This window comes from Mustela nigripes, chromosome 13 (genome assembly GCF_022355385.1).
Source record: "Mustela nigripes isolate SB6536 chromosome 13, MUSNIG.SB6536, whole genome shotgun sequence".
Classification (NCBI taxonomy): domain Eukaryota; kingdom Metazoa; phylum Chordata; class Mammalia; order Carnivora; family Mustelidae; genus Mustela; species Mustela nigripes.
Genome location: NC_081569.1, coordinates 4,105,299 through 4,130,947, shown reverse-complemented (window position 1 = coordinate 4,130,947; position 25,649 = coordinate 4,105,299). Strand labels below are relative to the sequence as shown.

Genomic DNA, 25,649 nt, shown 5'->3' with positions numbered 1-25,649 from the left:
TAGGAAAAGTAAAAAAGATTAAAGGAGAAATAAATGAAAAAAAGACTAGAAAAACTATAAAGAAAATTCAATGGGGCCCTAGAGTGGTACAATTGGTTGAGCATCCAGCTCTTAGTTTCAGCTCAGGTCATGGTCTTAGGGTTCTGAGATCCAGTGCCACATGGGGCTCCCTGCTCAGTGGGGAGCTTGCTTGGGATTCTCTTTCCCTCTCTGCCCCTCCTGCTTGTGCTTTCTCTCAAATAAATAAATCTTAAAAAAAAAAAAAAAATCAACAATACCCAAAGCTGGTTCTTTGAAAACATCTGCAAAACTAACAAATCTTGAGCCAGACTGACCATGAAAAAGATCAAACACTCAAATTACTAAAATCAGAAATGAAAGTGTGGGCATCACTACTACCAACCTTACAGAAATAAAAAGGGGAAAACTGTATGCCTACCAGTTAGAAGACTTAAGAGAAATGAACAAATTCCTACAAAAACAAACTGCCAAAACTGACACAAAAGGAAACAATCTGAGTAGACCTATAATGAGGAAAGAACCTGAACTGCTGATCAAAAACTTCCCACATGGGGCACCTGGGTGGCTCAGTGGGTTGGGCTGCTGCCTTTGGCTTGGGTCATGATCTCAGGGTCCTGGGATCGAGTCCCGTGCCGGGCTCTCTGCTCAGCAGGGAGCCTGCTTCCTCCTCTCTCTCTCTCTGCCTGCCTCTCTGCCTGCTTGTAATCTCTCTCTGTCAAATAAATAAAATCTTAAAAAAAAAAACAAAAAACTTCCCACAAAGTCCATGACCATATGGCTTCATTGGTGAATTCTACCAAAGGCTTAAAAAAAGAAATTATACCAATTCTTTGTAAAGTCTTACGAAAAAATTGCCCAAGAGACAACACCTTACAACTCAGTAATAAGGCCAATACTGCCCTGATACCAAAAGCAAACAAAGACATCACAAGAAAAATCATAGGACCTATTGACCATATCAGTATAAATAAAAATCCCCAACAAAATATTAGCAAACCAAATGCAACAGTGTATGAAAAGAACTGTACACACCATGACCAAATGAGATTTTTTCCAAGAATGCAAGGTTGGTTTAACATAAAACTCAATCAGTGAAATATACTATATTAATAAAAAACAAAAATCACATGATTATCTTGACACATAAAAATTATTTGACAAAACTGAACATCTTTTCATGATAAAATAAAATTCAATAAACTAGCAACAGAAGGGAATAACCTCAACCTGATAAAGAGCTTCTACAAAACTCCATAGCTAACATCATACTTAATGGTCAAAGACCGAACGCTTCCCTATAAGGCTGGAACAAGACAAAAATGTCTACTCCTGTCACTTTTATTCAAAACTGTACAGAGGTTCTAGCCAGTGAAACTAGGCAGGAAAAAGAAATAGAAAACATCAGACTGAAAAGAAATAGTTTAATATTATTCAAAGACGACATGATCTTAGACATAAAAAAAATCCTAAGGAATCCACACACACACACAAAACAATTAGGGCTAAAGGATTTCAGTAAAGTGGCAGAGTACAAGATCAACAAACAAAAATCAATGATATTTTTATATACTAGCAACGAATAATCTGAAAATGAAATTAACAATTTACAACAGAATCAAAAAAGAATAAACATATTTACAAATACAGGACAAGACTTGTACAAAGAAAAATATAAAACATTCTTGAAAGAAACTAATAGACACCTCATGTTCATGGATTGAAAGACTTAATATTAAGATGTTGATACTTTCTAAACTGATCTACAAATTCAAGAGCCCAGCTGTCTTCTTTGCGTAAACTGACAAGCCAATCTTAAAATTCAGATGGAATTGCAAGTAACCATGAATACCCAGAACAATTTGTGTTGGAAGACTCACAATCCTTGATTTCAAAGCTTACTACACAAAGCTACAATAATGAAGACTGTGCGGCACGGGCTAAAGGATGGACATAAATCAATGGAACAGAACTGAGAGTTCAGAAATAAATGCTTACATTTATGGTCAACTGATTCTCTATATGGATGCTAAGCCCATTCAAGGAGGATACAATACTCTTTTCATCAAATAGTTCTTGGACAAGTGAATATCTACATGCCAAAAAATGAATTTAAACCCATTCTTCACACCATATGCAAAAATCAACTCAAAATTAATCTTTTGGGGGCACCTGGGTGGCTCAGTGGGTTAAATAAAGCCTCTGCCTTCGGCTCAGGTCATGATCCTAGGGTCCTGGGATGGAGCCCCACATTGGGCTCTCTGCTCAGCGGGGAGCCTGCTTCCTCCTCTCTCTCTGCCTGCTTCTCTGTGATCTCCGTCTGTCAAATAAATAAATAAAATCTTAAAAAAAAAAAGAATCTTTTCATTCTAAATGTAATAAGTGAAGCAAGAAAACCCTGTGCTCGATAGAGGGAAGACACTATCAAGAAAGCTAAAAGACAACTTACAGAATGTACAAAATATCTGCAAACCATATTTGATAAGGGTCTAACATGTAGAATAAAGAACTCATAAGTTCAACAGTAAAAAAAAAAAAAAAAATTACCTAAGTTTTAGATGAACAATAAGGATTTAAAGAGATATTTGTCCAAAGAAAATATACATGGTTAAATAGATTAATTATCATTACAGAAATTAAAACCATAATGAAATACCATATTTACTACCCACTAGTTTGGCTATAGTATAAAAAATAAAAAGTACTGATAAGAATATGGGAAAAAATCACCCTCAGGACGGCTGGGTGGCTCAGTGGGTTGGGCCTCTGCCTTTGGCTCAGGTCATGATCTCAGGGTCCTGGGATTGAGACCCCCATCAGGCTCTCTGCTCAATGGGGAGCCTGCTTCCCCCTCCCCTCTCTGCCTGCCTCTCTGCCTACATGTGATTCTCTCCCTGTCAAATAAATAAATAAAATCTTTTTTAAAAAATCACCCTCATACATTGCTGGTGGCAATGTAAAATGGTTGCAGCTGCTTTGGAAAACAGTTAAGCAATTTCTCAAAAAGTTAAACACTGAGATACCATATGATCCAAAAATTAATTCCTAGGTATATAACTTCCATAGTAAATATTCTTAAGAGTATTATTCATAATAGCCAAAAAAATGTAAACAAGCCAAATATCCACCAGATGATGAATGGATAAAGAAAACATGACATATCTATATAATGGAATATTACTCAGCCAGAAAAAGGAATTATGTACTGATTCATGGTAAATACAGATGCATGTTGAAAATACTATGCCAAGTCAGGAAAGCCAAGCATAAAGGACTACATATTACATCATTCCATTCACATGAAATATCTAAGGTAGGCAAAAATCTATAGGGACCAAAAGACTAGTAACTGCCAGAGAACAGGGAAATAGTAAAGGAGAGTCATGACTAAGGGTTGTTTTCTTTTTGGGAAATGAAAAGATTCTCGAATTAGTGGTGATGATTTCACAATTTTATGAATATACTGAAACCACTAAATTGTGAAACTTTTAAATATGGACATATTATATACAAACTTTATCTCCAAAAATACTACCAAAACACTTCTATTTTGAGAAGTTAGAAAAAGAACTGTAAATTAAACTAAATAAACTATCAGAAAGAAAAAAATTGATGACATAAAACAAAGTATTAGAGAGTGGGGGGGAATATTCAAAGTCACAAGTTCATCTTTTTTAAAAAATTAATTGACCTAAAAAAGAAATAAGAAGCACAAATTACCAATGTCAAGAAATGTCAAGAATTCTATCATCAACAAAATGAAAAGGAAACCCACTAAGTGGGAGAAAATATTTAAAAATCATGTATCTGTAAGGAGTTAATATCCAAAATATGTAAGAACTCATACAACTCAACAGCAAAAAACTAAATAATCCAATTAAAACAGGCAGAGGAGGGGTGCCTGCGTGGCTCAGTGGATTAAGCCTCTGCCTTCAGCTCAGGTCATGAACTCAGAGTCATGGGATCGAGGCCCACATTGGGCTCTGCTTGGAGGGGAGCCTGCTTCCTCCTCCCTCTCTCCCTGCCTCTCTGCCTACTGTGATCTCTCTCTCTCTCTCTCTGTCAAATAAATAAATAAATAATCTTAAAACAAACAAACAAATCCAGGCAGAGGATCTGAACAAGTATTTTTGGGGAGGAAAAAAAAGAAAAAAAGACAGATGGCCAACAGATCATGAAAAGATACTCAACTACTACTAAGTTATTGAAAAACATGAATCAAAACCACAATCAGATTATCTAACCCCATTCTAACCCCACAGCAGTTAGAATGGCTATTATAAAAAAACAAAAGAAAAAAACAACAAAAAAAAAACAAGATGTAACAATCACTAATGAGGATGTGAAGAAAAGGGAACACTTGTACTGTTGGTGGGAATGCAAACTCATATAGTCACTATGGAAAATGGTATGAAAGTTCCTAAAAAAATTAAAAACAGAAATACCATATGACCCAGCAATTCCACTTATGGATATTTATCTGAAGAAAAGGAAAACTAACTCAAAACTAACTCAAAAAGATATATGCAGTCCAATGTTCACTACAGAACTATTTACAGTAGTCAAGATATGGAAACAATCTAAGTGTCCACGAATGAAGGAATAAAGAAAACAGGCTACACAAATGTAACAGAATATCATTAAGCCATAAAAAAGTACTGAAATCTTGCTATTTGCAATAATCTGGACGGAATGTGAGGGCATTATGCTAAGTAAGTCAGACAGAGAAAGACAAATACCATGTGATCTCACTTATATATGAAATCTACGAAACAAAAACAAAATAAATTCAGAGAACAGAGCAGTGGTTGCCAGTGGCAGCAGAGGGGGGTTAAAAGAAGGGAGTCCAAAGGTACCAACTTCCAGGTATAAAATAAATAAGTCATGGGGATGTAATATACAGCATGGTGACTACATTAATACTATACTGCATATTTGAAAGTTGCTGAGTAAATCTTAAAAATTCTCTTCACTAGAAAAAAATTCTTTATGTATGGTAATGGAGATTAACTAGACTTAAATGATCTAGCGTACATTTTGCAGTATGTTCAAACACAAAACCAAACCATTATGTTGTATGCCTGAAATTAGTATGCTGTACATCAACTGCATCTCAATAAAAAAAGAAAAAATATTGATAATTCTAAAACATTAAAAGGCTACTATACATAAGTTTATGCCAATGAATTTTAATTTTTCAATGGAACTGGGAGAAATTCCTAGAAAAACTCAAAAGAAGAAACAAAGTATGAATAATTCTGTCTCTATTAAACTGAATCCATAATTTAGACCCTTTCCTCAAAAAACAATACAAACACTCCAGGCTCAGGTGGATTAACCACAAAATTATGCCAAAATTTAAGCAGGCACACTATAAATTTTATATAAGCTCTTCCAAAGAAAAGGGAAAAAATAATTCCCAGTTTGTTTCAAAAGGCTAGCATAACCTTGTTACCAAGGATATTTTAAGGAAAGAAAACTACAACCTAATCTCTTACCTGCATGGATACAAAAATCACAAAGAAAACATTTGAAAACCAAATTCAGCAATATACTAAATAAAATATATTACGACCAAACTGGGTTTATTCTGGGAAGGTCAAGTTGGTTTTAATTTGGTATTCTTTCCTGAATGTTCTCATGTTTGTATGATAAGTGAAAAAAGCCAAATAAATACCAATGAAAACTAAATTTAAGATTCATTCATGGGGGCGCCTGGGTGGCTCAGTGGGTTAAAGCCTCTGCCTTCGGCTCAGGTCATGATCTCAGGGTCCTGGGATCAAGTCCCGCATCGGGCTCTCTGCTCAACAGGTAGCCTGCTTTCCCCCCTCTCTCTCTGCCTGCCTCTCTGCATACTTGTGATCTCTCTGTTAAATAAATAAATAAAATCTTCAAAAAAAGAAAAAAAGACCCATTCATGATTTAAAACACACACATTCCACCAACTCTGAGAAGAAATTTCCTTAATCAGATAAAAAAAAATCTCCAAAATTTCAGCTGAAACAATTAATGAAATGCTCAAGATTTCCATTCCTGTAACCCCTTCCACAAAACTAGCAATAACACATATAGGCTTGTTATTGTCATTTCTATTCAATGCTCTTCTGTGTCATTTCTATTCAATGCTCTTCTGTGTAATCTAAAGCACTGAAGTAAGTTACTGGAAAAAAAGTAGAAGGACTGGAAAGAAAGAACAAAACATTCATAATTTGCAGACAACTGTGTATGTAGGAAATCCACAGGACTCTAAAACAACTAGTATTTTTAAGTAAATTCAGCAAGGTCACTGAATATATTATCAATATACACAGAGCTATTCTTTCTAGGTGCTAGCAAACAATTAAGTAAAAAATTTATAATTGTTTGATATTATCTAAAAAAAAAAAAAAAAAAACAACCAAGACAGCTCCTCAAAGAGAACACAAAAAATACCATTTCCTCAAAAAAAGATTTCTTAAATACAGCATTAAAATGCTGACAGTACAGAAAAAGCTCAATAAATTGGAACTATCTTAAAATGAAAAAAGAAGAGCTCATGTTCATCATGCTCATCTTAAAAAGAGCTCATGTTCATCAAAAGACTAAAAAGCCAGTAAGTTGGAGATATTAGCAGTGCATAGATCTGACAAAGGACTCCGCTCCACAATAAAGAATGCCCTACAAGTCTGATTCTCCCAACTGGAAAAAGGCACAAAAACCCATGCAAACTTGTTGCAGAATATTCAAAATCACCAATAAAGACCTAAAAATGCTGAACTGCAGTGACATCAGGAAAATACAAAAGTTAAAACCACCTGAGGTATTACACTACATAAGAACAGCTCCATGGAAAAGAGTGACATGTCAACAGCTGGTTAGGGTGTGAGGACTTCGGCGTAGATATATTCTCTCTGGTGGGGAAATAAACGGGTACAACCTCTTTGGGAAAGGCTAAGGATTATGTATTGATTTTGAAGATACTCATTCCTAGATGTTAGAGAATTTGTGTACCAGGACTGACCCACAAAAACGTTCATGACACCACTATTTAACAGCCAAAAACTAGCAACAGCCCAAAAGTTAAACATTAGAATCAATAAGTTATGAAATATTTTATAATGCTAAATATATCCATCAATTTTAACTACAGTTGCATGCAACACAGATCAGTTTCAAAAACAAAGCAGTCATAAAAGAATACAGTATGGAATAAAGTTCAAAATGTAAATACTTTTTAGGGATATAAGCATGGGGATGAAATACTAGAGAAAAACCACAGGAAGACAATGGTTCTATCTGAAGATGGAGAAATGATCATTAAAGAAACATGGGGAACTTCCAGAGCATTGATGATGTTCTGTTTTTTAAAAATTTATTTATTTTAGAGAGAGAGTGCATTCAAGCAAGCAAGGGAAGAGGCAGAGGGAGAGTCCTCAAGAAGAACAGACTTCTGGGTGCCTGGGTGGCTCAGTGGGTTAAGTCTTTGCCTTCGGTTCAGGTCATGATACCAGGGTCCTGGGACTGAGCCCTGCATCGGGCTCTCTGCTCAGCAGGGAACCTGCTTCTTCCTCTCTCTCTGCCTGCCTCTCTGCCTACTTGTGATCTCTATCAAATAAATAAATAAAATCTTTTAAAAAAGAAGAAGAACAGACTTCCTGCTGAGCAGAGCCTGACACAGGGCTCAATCCCAAGACCCTGAGATCATGACCCAAACTGAAATTGAGAGCCACTGCTTAACCAACTGAGCCACCTAGGTGTCAAATGTTCTATTTCTTGACCTAGCTAAAGGTTATGTGGGTGTTTACTATATACTTTAATTAGAGTAAAACAATGGTTTTAGCAATATCCTATACATGTGTGCTATACTGCATGATATGAAAAGTCAAGGAAACTGGTTCAAAAATGAAAAAACAACAATACCAACAAGTAATCTAAAAAACCAGTAAAAATAAAGCCAAAATAAGTGATGATGTATAAACATACAAAACTAAAACCCTAGATGCTAAGAGGATTTTCAGAAGATGGAGGTATAGAAAGCACCATCAATTAAGCTAGCACAATCAATATGATGTAACTATTTTCAAAAAAAAAAATTTTTTTTTGAGAGAGAAAGTACATGCATGAGCTGGGAGAGTGGGCACAGAGAGGGAGAGAATCTTAAGCAGGCTCCACACCCAGCCCAGAGCCAAATGTGGAGCTTGATCTCACCACCCTCAGATTGTGACCTGAGCCAAAACCAAAAGTCATCCGTGTAACTGAATGAGCCACCCAGGCCCCTATGTAGCTATTTCAGAACTCTGGGATCCGATGAAGGCTTAAAACTTGGGGATAGGCTGCATCAATTTTGGTCAATTTCAGTTTCCAGCTCAGCCGCAGCTACACTCACCCCAGGACCAGCTATGTATCTGTGCACATGTTCCTGGAGCAGTCTGCATATGGTCTGGAGAAGTTAAGGTGGGTAAAAAAGACCTGATCATCCAAATATTGGGGATATGTGCTCTGAACACTGATCACAGGGGAGCCAACACAAAAACAGACAGACACTGCTGCTGCTCCTCCCCCAGCACTGCAAGACCTAGCTTGTGAAATAGCTCCCTCCAAGTGAAATAGCTTCCAGGGCATTCGAACAGTAGGTGCCATGTTCCCCCCTTCATTTCCCACTTTTTCTCCCTACAGGAGTCAGGCAATGGCTAGGACACTGTAAGATAACCATCTATCTGGAAAAAATTACAAAGTGTCTGTACATGCTCAGGTAAAGGCTCAGGAAAGACCTGAGAAAACACCTAAGTATAAACATGCCTCAGGCTGATCCTCAACACAGACTGTCTACAACAACCAAAAAACAAAAACAAACAGAAAATAAAAAAAACCACAAACCTAAAGCCAAAAAATGAAACAAAGCTCAGCAAGGACATTAACAAGAAAAAAAAAAAAAAAAAAAAAAACAAAAGAAAATGCTGGGAAAGGCAAAGAATCTGTTGTCCAGAGTTACCTTATAATCCAGTGTTCAATAAACCAATCTAAAGGCACACAAAGAAACAAGTATGGCCTATTCAAAGGAAAAGAAATCAGTAAGACTGTCCCGGAAAAGACCCTGGAAGATAAAGAGTGGTTTTAAATATGATAAAGTAATAAAAGAAAGATGTGGATTAAGTCAATAAAACAACGTGTGAACAAAATGGAAATGTTAATAAAGAAACAGAAAACCTACAAAGAAGAAAAAAAAAAGCAGGCAGAAGAAAGAATCAGTGAACTTTAAGACAGGACAATGGAAAATGGAAATGATCAAGGCCAAAGAAAGTAATAAAAAAGACTTGGGAGAGGGGAGCCTGGGTGGCTCAGTGGGTTAAAGCCACTGCCTACAGTTCAGGTCACGATCCCACGCTCCTGGGATCCAGCCCCACATCGGGCTCTCTGCTCAGCAGGGAGCCTGCCCCCCCCAACTTGTCTCTCTCCCTACTGTCTCTGTCAAATAAATAAATAAAATCTTAAAAAAAAAAAAAAAAGATTTCACAGAACAGCTCCTTGGGGACAGATGTGGGATACCATCAGGAAGACTAATATATGCATCCTGGGAGCCTCCAGAAAAACGTGGCAGAGAGCGTACCTGAAGAAATAATGGCTTAAAATTTCTAAAATAGGGTGAAAATGAGCATGAACCCTGAAGCAGCACAAAATAATCCAAGTCGGATGAATTCAAAGACCACACTGAGGTACAGTATAATCATATTTTCAAAAGACAAAGAGAGGGACTCCTGGGTGGCTGAGTTGGTTTGGCATCTGCCTTGGCTCGGGTCATGATCCCAGGGTCCTGGAATCGAGCCCCACATCAGGGAGCCTACTTCTCCCTATGTTATCTGTCAAATAAATACATAAAATCTTAAAAAAAAAAAAGAAAAAAGAGGGGTGCCTGAGTAGCTCAATGAATTAAGTCTCTGCCTTCAGCTCAGTTCATGATCTCAGGGTCCTGGGTTGGAGCTCTGCATCAGGCTCTCTACTCAGCAGGGAGAACCTGCTTCCCCCTCTCCCCCTGCCTGCCTCTCTGCCTACTTGTGATCTCTCTCTCTCTGTCAAATAAATAAATAACATCTTTAAAAAAAAGGGGGGGGCACCTGGGTGGCTCAGTTGGTTAAGCGACTGCCTTCAGCTCAGGTCATGATCCCAGAGTCCTGGGATCAAGTCCCGTATCAGGCTCCCTGCTCCATGGGGAGTCTGCTCCCTCTGATCTTCTCCCCTCTCATGCTCTCTCTCAATGTCTCTCTCTCAAATAAATAAATAAAACCTTTAAAAAAAAAAAAAAGAAAGAATGAAAAGACAAAGAGAATCTTAAAAGCAGCAGGGAGAAGCCAATCACCATATTCAAGGATGCTCAGTAAGACAGTCAACAGAGTCTCATCAAAAATTTTTGAGGCCAGAAAACTATGGGCCCATATGTTCAAAGTGCTAAAAAGAAAAAAAAAAATACTAAAAATCCTATACCCACAAACACTGCCCTTCAAATGTGAGGAAGAAATTAGGACAAACAAAAGCTGAGGAAGTTCGTGGCCATTAGGTAGACCTGCAAACAGGCTCCAGGATGTTCTGCATAATGAAATGAAAGGACACTCAACTGTAACCCGGAGCTACATGGAGAAATGAACGTCTCCACAAGAGTAATCACGTGGGCAATTACAAAAGCAGGTGTCATTGCAATGGAATACTACTCAGCCATAAAAAAGAATGAAATCTTGTCATTTTCAATGACATGGATGGAACTAGAGGATATAATGCTTAGCAAAAGAAGTCAGAGAAAGACAAATCTCTATGATTCCACTCATATGTGGAATTTAAGAAACAATGAAAAGAAAACAGACATTTCATCACAGAATATACTGGTGGTTGCCCAATGGGAGGTAGGTGGGAAAATAGATAAAAGTGGATTAAATAATGGACATTGGGAAGGGTATGTGCTATTGTGAGCACTATGAATTGTGTAAGACTGATGAATCACAGACCTGTACTCCTGAAACAAATAATACATTGTTATTTTTTTATTTTTTTTAAGATTTTATTTATTTATTTGACAGAGAGAAATCACAAGTAGTCGGAGAGGCAGGCAGAGAGAGAGAGAGGGAAGCAGGCCCCCTGCTGAGCAGAGAGCCCGATGCAGGACTCGATCCCAGGACCCTGAGATCATGACCTGAGCCGAAGGCAGCGGCTTAACCCACTGAGCCACCCAGGCGCCCCACATTGTTATTTTTTTAAAAAGTAAAAAAAATGGATTAATACCACACTTATCATGAGCTCTGAGTAATGTATGGAAGTGTTAAATTACTATATTGTACACCTGAAACTACTATAATACTGTAAGTTAATGATACTGAAATTTTTAAAAAGCAGGTATCATTGTAATAATGGTCTATAACTTCTTTCCATGTGCTTTCAAAGATTACTGCATTTAAAGAAACAGAATAATTACTGTGAAAATTAGTATAACTTTGGTTTGTAATTTGATATTTTGTTTTCTACATTAAGATTAATCTTGTCACAACAACTGAAAGGGGTGAGTAGAGACTTGTAAAAGAGCAAAGGTTTTGTATGTTACTGAAATTAAGCTAGTATAAATCCAAATTAGAGTGTTATAAATTTATGATGTCAAATGTAACCATGGCATAGGAACCACAAAGAAAAAAACTACAGGATACACAAAAAGGAAAAAGGAAAGGGATTTAAAGGTCTCACTACCAAAAAAAAAAAAAAAAAAAAACAACATAAAAGAAGACATTAATATAAGAAATGAGAAGCAAAAAAAAAAAAATCTGTAAGACATATAGAAAACAACACAATGACAGAAGTACCTCCTTATAAGTAGTTAAATGTAAATGGATTAAACTCTCCAATCAAAAGACAGAGATTAGGGGTGCCTGGGTGGCTCAGTCAGCTAGGTGTCCAACTCTTGATCTCAGCTCAGGTCTTGATAGTAGGGTTGTGAGTTCAAGGCCTGTGCTGGGCTTCACACTGGACATGGAGCATACTTAAAAGAGAGAGAGAGAGAGAGAGAGGCTGGCAGAATGGATAAAAACACATGACCCACCCACATGATGTCTACAAAAGACTCAAGACACAAAGACAGGTTGAAAGTGAACTGACAGAGGGTACCTGGGTGGCTCAGTGAGTTAAACCTCTGACTTCGGGGATGCCTGGGTGGCTCAGTTGGTTAAGAAGCTGCCTTCCACTCAGGTCATGATCCCAGCATCCTGGGATCGAGTCCCATATCGGGCTCCTTGGTCAGCAGGAAGCCTGCTTCTCCCTCTGCCTGCCACTCTGTCGGCCTGTGCTCATTCTGACAAAAAAAAAAAAAAAAAAAAAAAAAAAAAACCAACCAAAAACCACACCTCTGCCTTTGGCTCAGGGTCATGATCCCAAGGTTCTGGGATTGAGCCCCACATCAGGCTCTCTGGCGGGGAGCCTGCTTCTCCCCACCCTTCTCTCTGCCTGCCTCTCTGCCTACTTGTGATCTCTGTCAAATAAATAAAATAAAATATTAAAAAAAAGTAAACTGACAGAAAGATGTATTCTATGCAAATAAAACCCAAAAGAGAGCAGAGTAGATATACTAACACCAGACAGATTTAAACCAAAAAAGGTTACAAGAGACTAAGAAAGAATGCTCAATTATAAGGTTCAATACATCAAAATAGAAAAATTATAAATATTTACATACCTAGTGACAGACCCATACAAATTTATGAAGCAAATACAGATAGAATAGGAGAAAAAGTCTACAAGAGTTCAATACTTCAATATCCCGTTCACAATAATGGATCGAAAAACCAAAAAGGAGATATTTAAAGAAGGAACTACAAGACTTAACATGTCAACCAGTCAGATCTGACATACACAGAACATTTTACCCAACAACAATGAATACACACTCTCCTCAGGTGCACATAGGACATTTTCTTGGATAGACTGTATGTTAGACCACAAATCAAGCCTCAATAGATTAAAAAAGATATATATCACATGAAGTATCTTTTCTGACTACCATAGATGGCGCTAGAAGTCAATAATAAAAATAAAACTGGAAAATCCACAAAACTGTAGAAATCAAACATTTTTTTAAACAACATATTTTAAACAACCAATGGACCAAAGTAGAAAGCACAAAGGAAGATAGGAAATAATTAGAGACAAATGAAAATGAAAGAACAACATACCCAAACTGTGGAACACAACAAAAGTGGTAAGAAGGAAATTTATAGCTATAAATGCTTTCATCAAAACACAAATCTCAAATCAACAACCTAACTTTACAAGGTAATAAGCTAAAAGAGCAAAAAACTAAGCCCAAAGCTAGAAGGGAAGTAAGAGCAGAGATAAACAACATAAGAGACCAAAAAAAGAAAAAAAAAACCAATAAAACTATAAGTTGGTTCTTTGAAAAGATCAACAAAATGGACAAATCTTTGGCAAATGAACTATAAGAGAGAAGATCCAATTATTAAAATCAATGACAAATGTGGGGCAAGTACTACCTACCCTACAGAAACAAAAAGGATTGTGAAACAGTACTATGAACTATACATCAAAAAAATTGAAAAATCTAAATGAAACAGGTGAATTCCTAGAAACACAAAACTTACCAAGACTGAATCACAAAGAAATAGACAATCTGAATCAACAACTAAAAATCTTCCAATAAAGAAAAGGCCTGAAACTTATGGCTTCACGGTTGGACTCTATCAGACATTTAAAGAAGAGCTAATAGCAACCCTTCTCAAACTTTCCCCAAAAACTAAAGAGCAGGGAATACTTCTCAACTCATTCTATGAAAGCGGCATAATCCTGATACCAAAGACACTACAAGCAAACTGCAGACCAACATCCTTTATGAAGAATGATCCAAAAATAAAAACTGAACAAAAACATTCAACAAAATACTAGCAAACACAACTCCACATTGCACTGAAAGGATTACACACTGTGGCCAAATATGATTTGTTCCTGAAATGTAAGGATGGCTCAATGTACAAAAAATCTATATGCCACATCAATAAAATGAAAGAAAGAAAAAAAAAAACCCACACGACCACATGACGATTTCACTTGATGTGGAGAAGTATCTCACAACATAATTTCATGATAAAAATCACTCAGCAAAATAGAAATAAAAGGAAATATACCTTCACATAATAAAAGCTTTATATAAAAAAAACATAGCAAACATAATACTCAATGGTGGGACACTAAAAGCTTTTCCTTGAAGATAAGGAAAAAAAAATAAGGATGCCCACTTTTACCACTTTGATTCAACATAATGGAAGTTCTAGCAAGAATAGTTAGTCAAGGAAAAGAAATAAAAGGCATCCAAATTGGAAAAGAAGTATAATTATCTCTGTTTGTAAATGATATGATTATATGTTGAAACCCCAAAGAGTCCACAAAAAACTTCCCTTAGAATAAATAAATTCAGCTAAGTATCAGGACACAAAGTCAACATAAAACAATCAGTTGCACTTCTATACACAATGAACACTCTAAAAAGGAAATTACAAAAACTATTCCATCTAGAAAAGCATCAGAATGAATACTCAGGAACTAAATGAACCAAAGAAATGAAAGACTTGTGCAATGAAAACTAAGAAAATAACTAAGAAACAAAATAAGTTAAAGACAACATAAATAAATGGTAATACATCTCATGTACATTACAAGGATTGGAGAACTTAATACTGTTAAAATGTCAATACAACCCAAAGCAAACTGCAGATTCAGTGCAACACATATCAAAATCCTAATAACAGTGTTGCAGAAATAGAAAAACCCAACACCAAAAGTAAAGGCAACAAAAGCTAAAATACACACATAGGAATACATTACTAAAAACATTTTAACTATCAACGAGATGAAAAAGTTACCTACCAAATGGGAGAATATTTGAAAATCATGTCTGATAAGGGATTAATATCCAAAATACATAAAGAAAAACCCATCCTAAAATTCATATGGAATCTCAAGTGTCCCTGAATAACCAAAGCATCTTAAAGGAAAAAAAAAAAAGAACGAAACTGGAAGACTCACACTTCCTGATTTCAAAACCCAATCTAAAACTACAGTATCCTAAACAGTGTGGTATTGGCATAAAGACAGATATATAAACTAATGAAGCCGGATAGAAATCCCAGAAATAAATTCTTACGCACACAATCAAATGCCAAGACTATTCAGTGGGGAAAGGGCAGTCTTTTCTACTAATGGTGCTGAGAAAACTGGACACACACATGCAGATATAGTTGGATATTTAACTAAAACCATAGAGAAAAATTAACTAAAAAATGGATCAAGGACCTAAATGTAAGACCTTAGAAGAAAACACAGGACAAAAGCTTCATGACACTGGATTTGACAATGTTTTCTTGGCAACAACACCAAAGGCACAAGTAACAAATAAAAAAATAGGCAAATCAGGTTTTTAAAAAAAGTTTAAACTTTATGGGATGCCTGGGTGGCTCAGTTGGTTAAGCAGCTGCCTTCGGCTCAGGTCATGATCCCAGCGTCCTGGGATCGAGTCCCACATTGGGCTCCTTGCTCAGCAGGGAGCCTGCTTCTCCCTCTGTCTCTGCCTGCCACTCTGTCTGCCTGTGCTCACTCTCGCTCCCTCTCTCTCTCTCTGACAAATAAATAAAATCTTTAAAAAAAAAAAAAGTTTAAAAAAATTTTTTTAAACTTTTGTACATCAAAAGGCACTCTCCAGAGGAAAAAGGCATCCCACAGAACAGGAGAAAGTATTCGTAAATCACATATCAGATGAGGGATTAACACCTAGAATTTACAGAGAACTCCAAAAATTCAGCAATATATACAAAAAACAATCTGATTAAAAAATGTACAAAGGAATTTGAGTAGATGTTTCTCCAAAGAAGATACACAACTAGGCCATAAGCACATGAAAAGGTGCTAAACATCTCAAATCACGAGGGAAATGCAAATCAAAACTAAGATAACACTTCATGCCCATTAGGATGGCACTATTTAAAAAAAAAAAGTGTGTGTGAGGGTGTGGAGGAACTGGAACACTTGTGCACTCTTGGTGGGAATGTAAATGGTATAGCTACTGTGGAAAACAATAGTGATTCCTCAAAAAATTAAAAACAGAACTACCATGTGATCCAGCAATTACCTCTTTTGGTACATACCTGAAAGAACTGAAAGCACAGACATGAAGAGATTTGTACACTTGTGTTTATGGCACTGCTAAAACGTGGAAACAACCAAGTCTCCAATCATCCAATCAATGTATGAATGGATAAGAAATATGGCATATGTATGATAACAGATTATTATTCAGACTTAAAAAGGAAGAAAATTCCGACAAATGCTACAACATGGATGAACCTTGAGGACATGATGCAAAAGGGAGGGACATACGCCACTCCCAAATGACAAATACTATATGGTTCCACTTACAGGAGGTACTTAGAATAATCAAAATCATGAAGACCTAAGGCATAATGGTGGGTGCCAGGGAGTGGCAGGGAGGGAAGAATGGGGAGTTCTTGTTCAACATGTACAGAGTTTCAGCTTTACAGAAAGAAGAATTATAGGGATGAATGGTGGTAACTGTTGCTCAACAATGTACATGTATTTAATGTCACTGAACTGTGCACTTAAAAATAGTTAAGATGGGGGCACTTGGGTGGCTCAGTGGGTTAAGCCTCTGCCTTCAGCTCTGGTCATGATCTCAGGGTCCTGGGATCAAGCCCCGCATTGAGCCCCGCATCGGGCTCCCTGGCCAGTGGGAGGCCTGTTTCTCCCTCTCCCACTCCCCTGCTTGTGTTCCCTCTCTCACTGTGTCTCTGTCAAATAAATAAAATAAAATCTTTAAAAAAAAATAGTTAAGATGGGAAATTTATTTTACCACAACAAAAAAGAAAAATCTAGACTTTAATCAATATAGAATGTGGGGAGAGTAAAACTAATTTGAACATAAAATTAGGGCCTCTTTCAGCTTCGGTACCCAGTTTGTGAGAAGGTATACATTAAGCAATTATATAAGGACACCCACCCTATTGCACAGTACTCAGCAGGGAACCCATGGGTGTTGAACACCTGGTCCTTGACAGTCTAAACCAGAAACCAGGAATCCAACTCTTCAACATCATGACCCTAAAGCATGTTCTCTCACAACTGTTCTCTCTATATACCCAGACTATCACCATCAGTACCACCACATGGTGTGTAAGTGCCATTATGGGCATTAGTCTACAAATTCAACACACTTATTCAATTGCCCCCCCCCCAATCCTAGAGAGGGGTACGGCTATTGCTCCCATGTTACAGTTCAGCAAACAATCTCAGAGGGATAGCCAAGATCAGAGCAAGTAAGCACACGACCAGGGTCTGTTCTCAAGCAAATCTGCAGCCGGGGCTTGCACCTTCGTGCAGGTTTATTATGAAACAGGCAAACTGAGTACGCTTCTTCAAAACTATACCTTATCTTCCCTGTTTTGAGACTGTGTACGTTTACATTTAGAACACCACACAGTGGGATCAATGAACAATTTGAAATAGCCAAGAATGATCTCGTTACATCTAACAGAAGCAAAGGAATGTGAGAAGTTCTCAGAGGTGAGAACCAAACCACACTTTAGAAAGAGAAGGATTTTTCTAGGCAGAGAATATTCAATTTTTGAATATTCAATTTTCTAGGCAGAGAATATTCCACTTAACAGTTCAGCTATGTAGCTGAACAGCATTTCCTACATGACTTCACCTAAGCCAGTGATTTTTAATTATATACAATGGAATCTCAAGAAACAGCCCAGGATAAAGGAAGAACCCTGAGGCTGAGGTCTAGAGATCTTTCCTGGGTGATGCCAGATCATATATGCTACCTGTATTCTTTAACTGTAGAAAATATTTCACAATATAGACAGAAACAAAATTAAGTAGGCTCTACACCTAAGACTGACTGAAATTTTGGATTATGACAACAATGAGGGTCTACAAAGATGTAGGAAAAAACTCTCATGAAATCCTGGCAGGACTGTAAACTGATTAATTCACTTTGAGAAAGAATTTAGCAACTTAAATTTGAAGACAGTATATACCCAATCACTCTGCAATTCACTTCTAGGTGCGCAGGCTCAGGAAGTGCTTGTTACATGCACAAGAGACAGGTAATACGAGGATGCTCACCAAAACACTGTTTACAATAGCAAAAATCATTTACCAATAGAGGATCAGGTAAATATTATATTTATGTAAAATATTACTATTATACAGTGATTAAAATACACTGATCTGACTTAAAAGTATCAATATGAAGACCCTGTAAATATAATACATGGAAAAAGGCAATACAGGCATATCTTGTTTTACTGCATTTTACAGATACTGCATTTTTTATAAATTGAAGATTTATGGCAACCCCATCTTAGCAAGCCTATCGGTGTCATTTTTCCAACAGCATTTGCTCACTTCTTGTCTCTGAGTCACATGGTGGTAATTCTTACAATATTTCAATCAATATGCTAATAAGGCTTTGCAGTGTGGACAAAATAGCCTTCTCGCAGAGGAAGATGCCATCTAGGACGTTCACAGCAAGAGAGAGAAGGGCAGGGCCTGGCTTCAAAGCTTCAAACGACTGGCTGGCTGTCTTGTCAGGGGCTCATGCAGCTGCTGACTTTAAGCTGAAGCCTGTGCTCGCTGAAAATCCTAGGCACCTGCAGAATTAACACTAAACCCACTCTGCCTGTGCTCTCCCCACAGAACAACAAAGCCTGGACAGTACATATGTTTACAACATGGTGTAATAAATATTTCAAGCTGGCTGTTGAGGCCTACTGCTCAGAAGATTCCCGTCAAAACGTTACTGCTCATTGACCATGCACCTGGTCCCCCACGAGCTCTGATGGAGATGTACAAGGAGAGTGCTGTGGTTTGCACACCTGCTGATACACATCCATTCTGTAGCCCATGCATCTAGAAGTAATTTCAAGTCTTACTATTTACAAAACACATTTTGTAAGACTATAGCTGCCATAGATAGTAATTCCTCTGGTGCATCTGGACAGAGTAAACTGAAAACCCTCTGAAAAGGATTCGCCATTCTGGATGCCCTTAAGAACATTCGATTCATGGGAAGAATTCAGAATATCAACATGAACAGAACTTTGGAAGAAGCTGATTCCAAACCTCACTGATGACTCTGAGGGGGTCATGATTCCCATGGAGAGAAGTCACTGCAAATGTGGTAGAAAGAGCAAGAGAACTAGAACTAGAAGTGGAGCCTGAAGATGGGACTGAACTGCTGTGATTTTGTGACCAAACTTTAACAATGAGGAGTTGCGTCTTGTGGGTGAGCAAAGATGCTTGAGATGGGACTGACTCCCAGTGAAGAGGCTGTGAAGATTGTTGCAAAAACAACAAAGGATTGAGAATATTACATATACTTAGTTGCTAATAAGGCGGAGGCAGGGTTTGAGAGAAGGGACTCCCAGTTTTTTCCATTGTAAATATTTATATTATTATATTAATTTTATGTCTCAAAATTGAGAATGTGTCTATGTATGTATTAGTATTCTATCTTAATTTCATGTTATATTACAAAAATTTTTATGTAACTGAACACACAGAAAGCCATTATTTTCAAAAGGTATTATTCTAATAACTACATAATACTCCATCACATAAATACACAAAAATATATTTTCCTCTTAGGAGACACTTGGGTTTTTTTTCTTTTTTTTCTTTCCAAAATCTTCACCATCATAATGATGCTCTAAATATCCTTCTACATAAATCCTTATTTGTCTTCATTATTACTCCTTCGGAGACATTCTCAGATCTGGACATAGTGAGTCAAAAAACATGATGATTTTTAAAGCAAAAAAGTGATCTTTGAGGCTGAGTTGTAAAGAAGCTGCAGTGGCAAACCCAGGAGCAATGCCAGGAATCTTTCCCAAGCACAAAAGAAAACGATGAGTCAACACTCGTTTTCTCCACCATGGGAAGGCAGCCCGCTCAGAGGTGTGGCTTCCATTTTGTCCTCCACCTTTTTGCTGGAGAAATGGGAAATCAGAGTTCAGAGGACAAATATTTCTTTCATATCACTGGCCACCAACCGCTGACAACTCTCACAAGAACACCCAGGGTCTTTGCCCAGCCCACAGTACCTGCCCACTCTGGCCCTCCCACTCCCTTCCCTACTCTTCCTTCAGTGCCTCAAACATGCCAAGCTCCTTCAAAAGCCTTAGTCCAACCTTTTCTGTCTGGAATGTTTTCCTCACACTCTTTACATGATCCAGCACTTTCTCTCCCTTTAGGACTCCATTTTAAACACACCTCCTCAGAGAGTTCCTACCTAGGTCACTCAAAATGTTATTACTTCATAGCACTTACTAAAACTGTCAATTATTTTACTTATTTCTCCACTTAGTTTGTTTTTTCCTTCCGTTTCCCATCCATGATGGGAGAGGAGGTTCTGAGGATGCCATATCAAGTCAGGAATCCCTGGAGCCTAACAACAGTGACTGGCACGAGGTAGGCATTCCCTATTTGTGTTGAATTTCTGATGAATTCGGTCAATTGTGGCAGTGGGACCAAGTGTACAGTAAGAGATGTGGACTCTCAAGCCAGATTTTGCAGGGATGGACCTGAACTACAGGTCCAAGGTTGAGCTGATCATTGCTTAATGTTCTAGCTGAATGAGGTCTCTCAAAGATGTCCATGTCTTCATCCCTGGAACCTGTGAATGTCTCAGAATGAAATAATGATGTCTTCTTCGCCCAACAGCCAAACAAGACATCCCAAGGCCAGGGCAGCATGATCCAGGTGCAAAGGCCAAGGCTCTATGGAGTAAGCCCCGGGTGCAGTGGAAATCTGACCTGCAGTATCACAGCTTCTTCTGGAGCCCAAGACCAGCCCAGACACAGAAGTCAAAGCTGGGTACACACGTGCGGACACCTAAAGATGCTGTCTGTGGGAGCCCAGCATGAGGAAGTGCCCTGATGCTAAAAAACATGCACTGTTACAGCAGACTTTGGTGTGCCTCTGAAATTAGGCCCTTACTGACTAGCTAGGTAGCCCCGCACAAGTCCTCTAACCCAGAGGAGATTTGGTTTTCTCATCAGTAACATGGCATCGACTCCAATTTTAAAAGAAGTTCTACTGTTGGCAAAGTACTATCAGGCCCCATTGGGCGTTAGGGAGAACTCATTCCTGAAAGGGTCGAATGATGCAGCAAACTTCATTGTTGTCTTATTTTAACAAACTGCCACAGCCACCCCACCTTAAGCAACCACCACCCTCAAAAGTCAGCAGGCAGTGACATCAACACAAGACCCTCCGCCAGTGAAAAAACTAGGACTTTATGATGGTTAATATTTTTTAGCAATAAAGTATTTTGCTAAGTATTGCTAAATATTTTTATTAAAGTATTGCTAAAATATTTTTTAGCAATAAAGTATTTTTCAATTACAGTATATACTATTTTTCAGACATAATGCTATTGCACACTTAACAGACTACAATATGATGTAAGCATAACTTCCATTGCTGGGAAACCAAAAAATTCCTTTGGCTCGCTTCACTGCAAAATCCACCTTGCTGCAGTGGTCTGGAACCCAAACCACAATTTCCCTGAGGTGTGCCTAAGTTCCCAGCATGTCTGAGGTAACTCAGTGAGATTTAAGCCATTGTTGGCTGTCATTCATACTGGAATAAAATTCATACAATTTTCTCAAAGAAAAACAGAACACGTATGTTGAATCAAGCAGATTTTCTGAGTTTTTAGCTTGCATAAGCTAAAGGACAATAAGGGTCATTAGCACATGACATATACCAACAAACAGAATAATAAACTTGTACTTTCTTGGAAGTTAGAAGAGATAAGACCAACTAGCATTCTTAGTTCCCACTGTGCCCTTCTCCCATTTGCCCTCCAGTTAGAACAATTTAATTAAAAAAAAAAAAAAATTTTACAGTTACCACAAGTCAGTCTTGTTTGTCATGAAATCTCTCCTTCAGACATTTAGCTACTTCATGTTCACATACACCTGCATCTTTAAGGGAATTATTTCCACTGTCAAGTTAGGATTTAAATCAAAGGATATATGATGAAAAAAACCAGCAATTACTAGTACTTTTTCTGCAAACCCCACTACTGCCAAATTTCTTCAAGGCACATTTAAAAAATTAAAAACATGTTCATTTTCAATTAAACTAATTCAAACAAGAAACATTCCTTCAACATTCTTACAGCATTCTGCAACGTCCACAGAAGATTATGAAATGACACCTTTTAGGACTTCCAAGCCTTCTTGTGAAGTGCCGTCTTTGGGTATGCTACTGTCTCCCCTCCACTAGCCCATGGGATAGCCCACAATTCATCAGAACTAAATGCCTGTTGACCTGCTTTCACAGTTAAAAGTAATTAAAATATTTAAGAGATTCACTGTCCACCACAGCAGCCACTAGTCACATGGCTACCAAGCACCAGAAACATAGCTAGTTTCAACAGAGCCACACTGAAAATGTGAAAGACACTAAGAAGAGAATATGGTATCTCACTAGTAATTTTTATATTAACTAGATATTAGCTTATTTTACATATGTTAGTTCAGATAAAATGTTAATATCCCTCTTAAAAAAAAACCTTCTTAAATGTGACTACCAGAAAACCTGTAATTAGATCCATGACTCACATTATAATCCTCTACATAGGTAGTCCTGCTATATTTGACCTACCCCTTTTTATCCAGTCTTTTTATGTGTCATAAAAGAGATCTGTGCATCATAAATCAAAGGCAGTCTTCATCCAGAGGGGAACCCAATTCACAAAGTAAGCTACAAAAAGGGGCCAGTATTACCATTCAAGGTCATTCTTCATAGGCTTCACAAGAAAGCCACTGAGAAACAGGTTTACATACATACATAGTGTATGTACAAAAACATACACTAAAGGTTTCAAATCTAAGTCACCTGGTAAATGATCATGAATTCCTCGGTTTACGGGTGTAGTGCAGACTCTATTGAAATCCAGAGAATTATCCAATATGGCATTTATCCTTCGAAAGATATTGGCATTGCTACAAGTGGAGAGCGCGGGTGCTTCCTGGTTGTCCCAGCAATCTTTTATCCGCCCAGCTTCTTCTTCCTAGACACAGGAAAAAGATATTTAGGTTTTCATCCTAGACAAAAAAAAAAGACACTTATTTTTTTTCTATACTCCTTTATGGTAAATAAGCCCCCCACTTTCTCCCAAGCCAACAATGAGTTAGATAAAGTAACAAGGACTTGAATTTTTTGCCTATATATTAAAACACTTAATGAATCCAATAATGAGCAAGGTTTCCTGAGAGGACTAGAAGAGGGAATAAGAAAAACACAGAAAAATACAAGATACTACCCCCCAAGAACCTTCTAATCTAATGAGACTTGTATAGGAATTAATATGGTGTGGCAGCAGCAACTGTAGAACCAGAAAATTCTGGAGGTAGATCTATATAACAGAATATTATCTTGAAATTTAAAAAATGAGGGGCACCTCTGGGTGGCTCAGTTGTTAAGCATCTGCCTTCTGCTCAGGTCATGGTCCCAGGGTCCTGGGATCAAGTCCCACATCCCAGCTCCCTGCTCAGCCTAAAACCTGCTTCTCCCTCTCCCACTTCCCTTGCTTGTATTCCCTCTCTCACTGTCTCTGTCAAATAAATAAATAAATAAATAAAACGTAAAGAAATCTAAAAAATGAAGCACTTGGGCACCTGGGTGGCTCAGTCAGTTGAGCATCTGACCTGGTTTCGGCTCAGGTCGTCATCTCATCAGGGTCCTGGGATCCAGCCCTGCCTGCATCAGGCTCCCTGTGATTGTCTTCCTCTCCCTCAGCCCCTCCTCATTGTATGTTTTCTCTCTTAAATACATAACTCTTTTTTTAAAAAATGAAGCACTGAAACGTGCTTCCCATGGATAAACCTCAAGCACTTGATGCTAAGTGAAAGAAGCCAGTCACAAAAGACCCCCTATTATGAGCCCATTTATAGGAAATGTCCAAAATAGACAAATCTAATCTAGAGGAGTTGCCTTCATCTAGGGGTGAAGAGAGAAGAAGTTTTAGAAATGGTGGCTAAAGGGTTCAAGGCTCCTTTCTGAGATTCTGAAAACATTCTAAAATTAGATTATGGTGATGACCACAAAACTGTTAACTATACTTAAAAAAAAAAAATCACTGAATTTTATGGTAATGTGGATTATAGCTCTACATAGCTGTTTAAAAAGTTTGGTTCTGCCCTTTATTTTCAGTTGCTTAACCTCTTTGCCTCAGTTTCCCCATTTGTGAAACAGGAAGAGTACCTACCACCTTTTTTTCCTACCACCCTTTTGACAAGATGTAATAAAGCACTTAACATGGTGCCTGGCATACGCTGGCTGCTATTTCCATACCTAAAGGCACAGGAGAAGACATGGTAAAAGCACCAAGAGCAGTACAAGCACCACCCAAAGGAATTGTTCCAGTGGTACAACTGAACATAGTCATTAGAAGTACAGAACTCATTTAAGACCCTGAACTTGCAATGCAGATAGACAATCCAACACCCCCTGCCGCAATCAGAGCGATTCCCTTGGTATTATTCTCTAGCTCAGTAGACAACACCAGCATCCACCAGGTATCCCAGACAGAAATCTGGGACCATTCTTCACTCTCTCACTCAGGATATCTGAAGCCTGACACAGTTAGCAAGGACATACTGGCTGACAGTGTCATTTCTAAGGGAAGTCTGACTCATCTGCTCCACAATTCCCAATTACCTCAAGGAAAAGAAACAAAACTCACACCAAGTAAGGCAACTAGCACCTAGAATCTTATCGCTGGTCACTTCAAAACCAAACTTTTTTTTTTTTTTTAAGATTTCATTTATTTTGACAGACAGAAATCACAGGGAGGCAGAGAGGCAGAGAGAGAGGAAAGGAAACAGGCTCCCTGCTGAGCAGAGAGCCCGATGCGGGGCTTGATAGCCGGACCCCAGGATCATGACCTGAGCCGAAGGCAGAGGCTTTAACCCACTGAGCCACCCAGGTGCCCCCAAAACCAAACTTTTAAAAAGCTGGGTGTCTCTATGTATAGCCTATTACAATTCAGGTACGCATGAGAATAACCAGAAGTACCTAAGAATTTTATCAACTTTGCAGGATGGCCTTAAAGGGTCAAACTTGAGTCCCACAGCATTCTCAATCTCTTTAAAAGACTGGTATCCTCTGCAAGCTGTCAGGAGGAACAGAACACACAGTCCTGCAAGGTTGTTTTCCCACGCCCTCCGGAGAGCCACACACACAAGGCCCCTTTCACAACTGTAGATTTCGAAGATGATTCTCAGCCTCACTAAGGCAACATCACAAAGGGTAAGATGCAAGCATTCACCATCAATCTGCAGGTCTTAGGGCTACAAACTTCACTCATTTGCTGCCTAATCAACATTAACCAACTGTCTGCTATGTACAGTGAGCAACCAAAGTGTAGGCAGATTAGACTCGTTCAGCCAACGATTTCTGAAGTCTAGAAGGGGAACGAAGATCTGATCATGCTGTCAGCAGCCACCACACTAGCTACAGTTTGCTGTGGTCAAACACTGTCCGCTCAGCCAAGGGCGCTCAGAGCTCACTGTCCGCTCAGC

At 38.1% G+C, this 25,649-nt stretch overlaps 1 protein-coding gene across 7 annotated transcripts in view; it reads right to left on the bottom strand.

Annotated features, from left to right (window-relative positions):
• Positions 1–25,649, bottom strand: part of CPEB1 (cytoplasmic polyadenylation element binding protein 1) — a 104,086-nt gene that overhangs the window by 54,749 nt on the left and 23,688 nt on the right. For all 7 annotated transcript variants that reach the window (XM_059371507.1, XM_059371498.1, XM_059371492.1 and 4 more), the window contains exon 2: positions 22,963–23,137. Coding sequence is in view for 6 of the 7 variants with exons in the window: in XM_059371498.1 (XP_059227481.1) it covers positions 22,963–23,137 (175 nt within the window). In the remaining variant the exon portion in view is untranslated. The remainder of the gene's footprint in view (positions 1–22,962; positions 23,138–25,649) is intronic.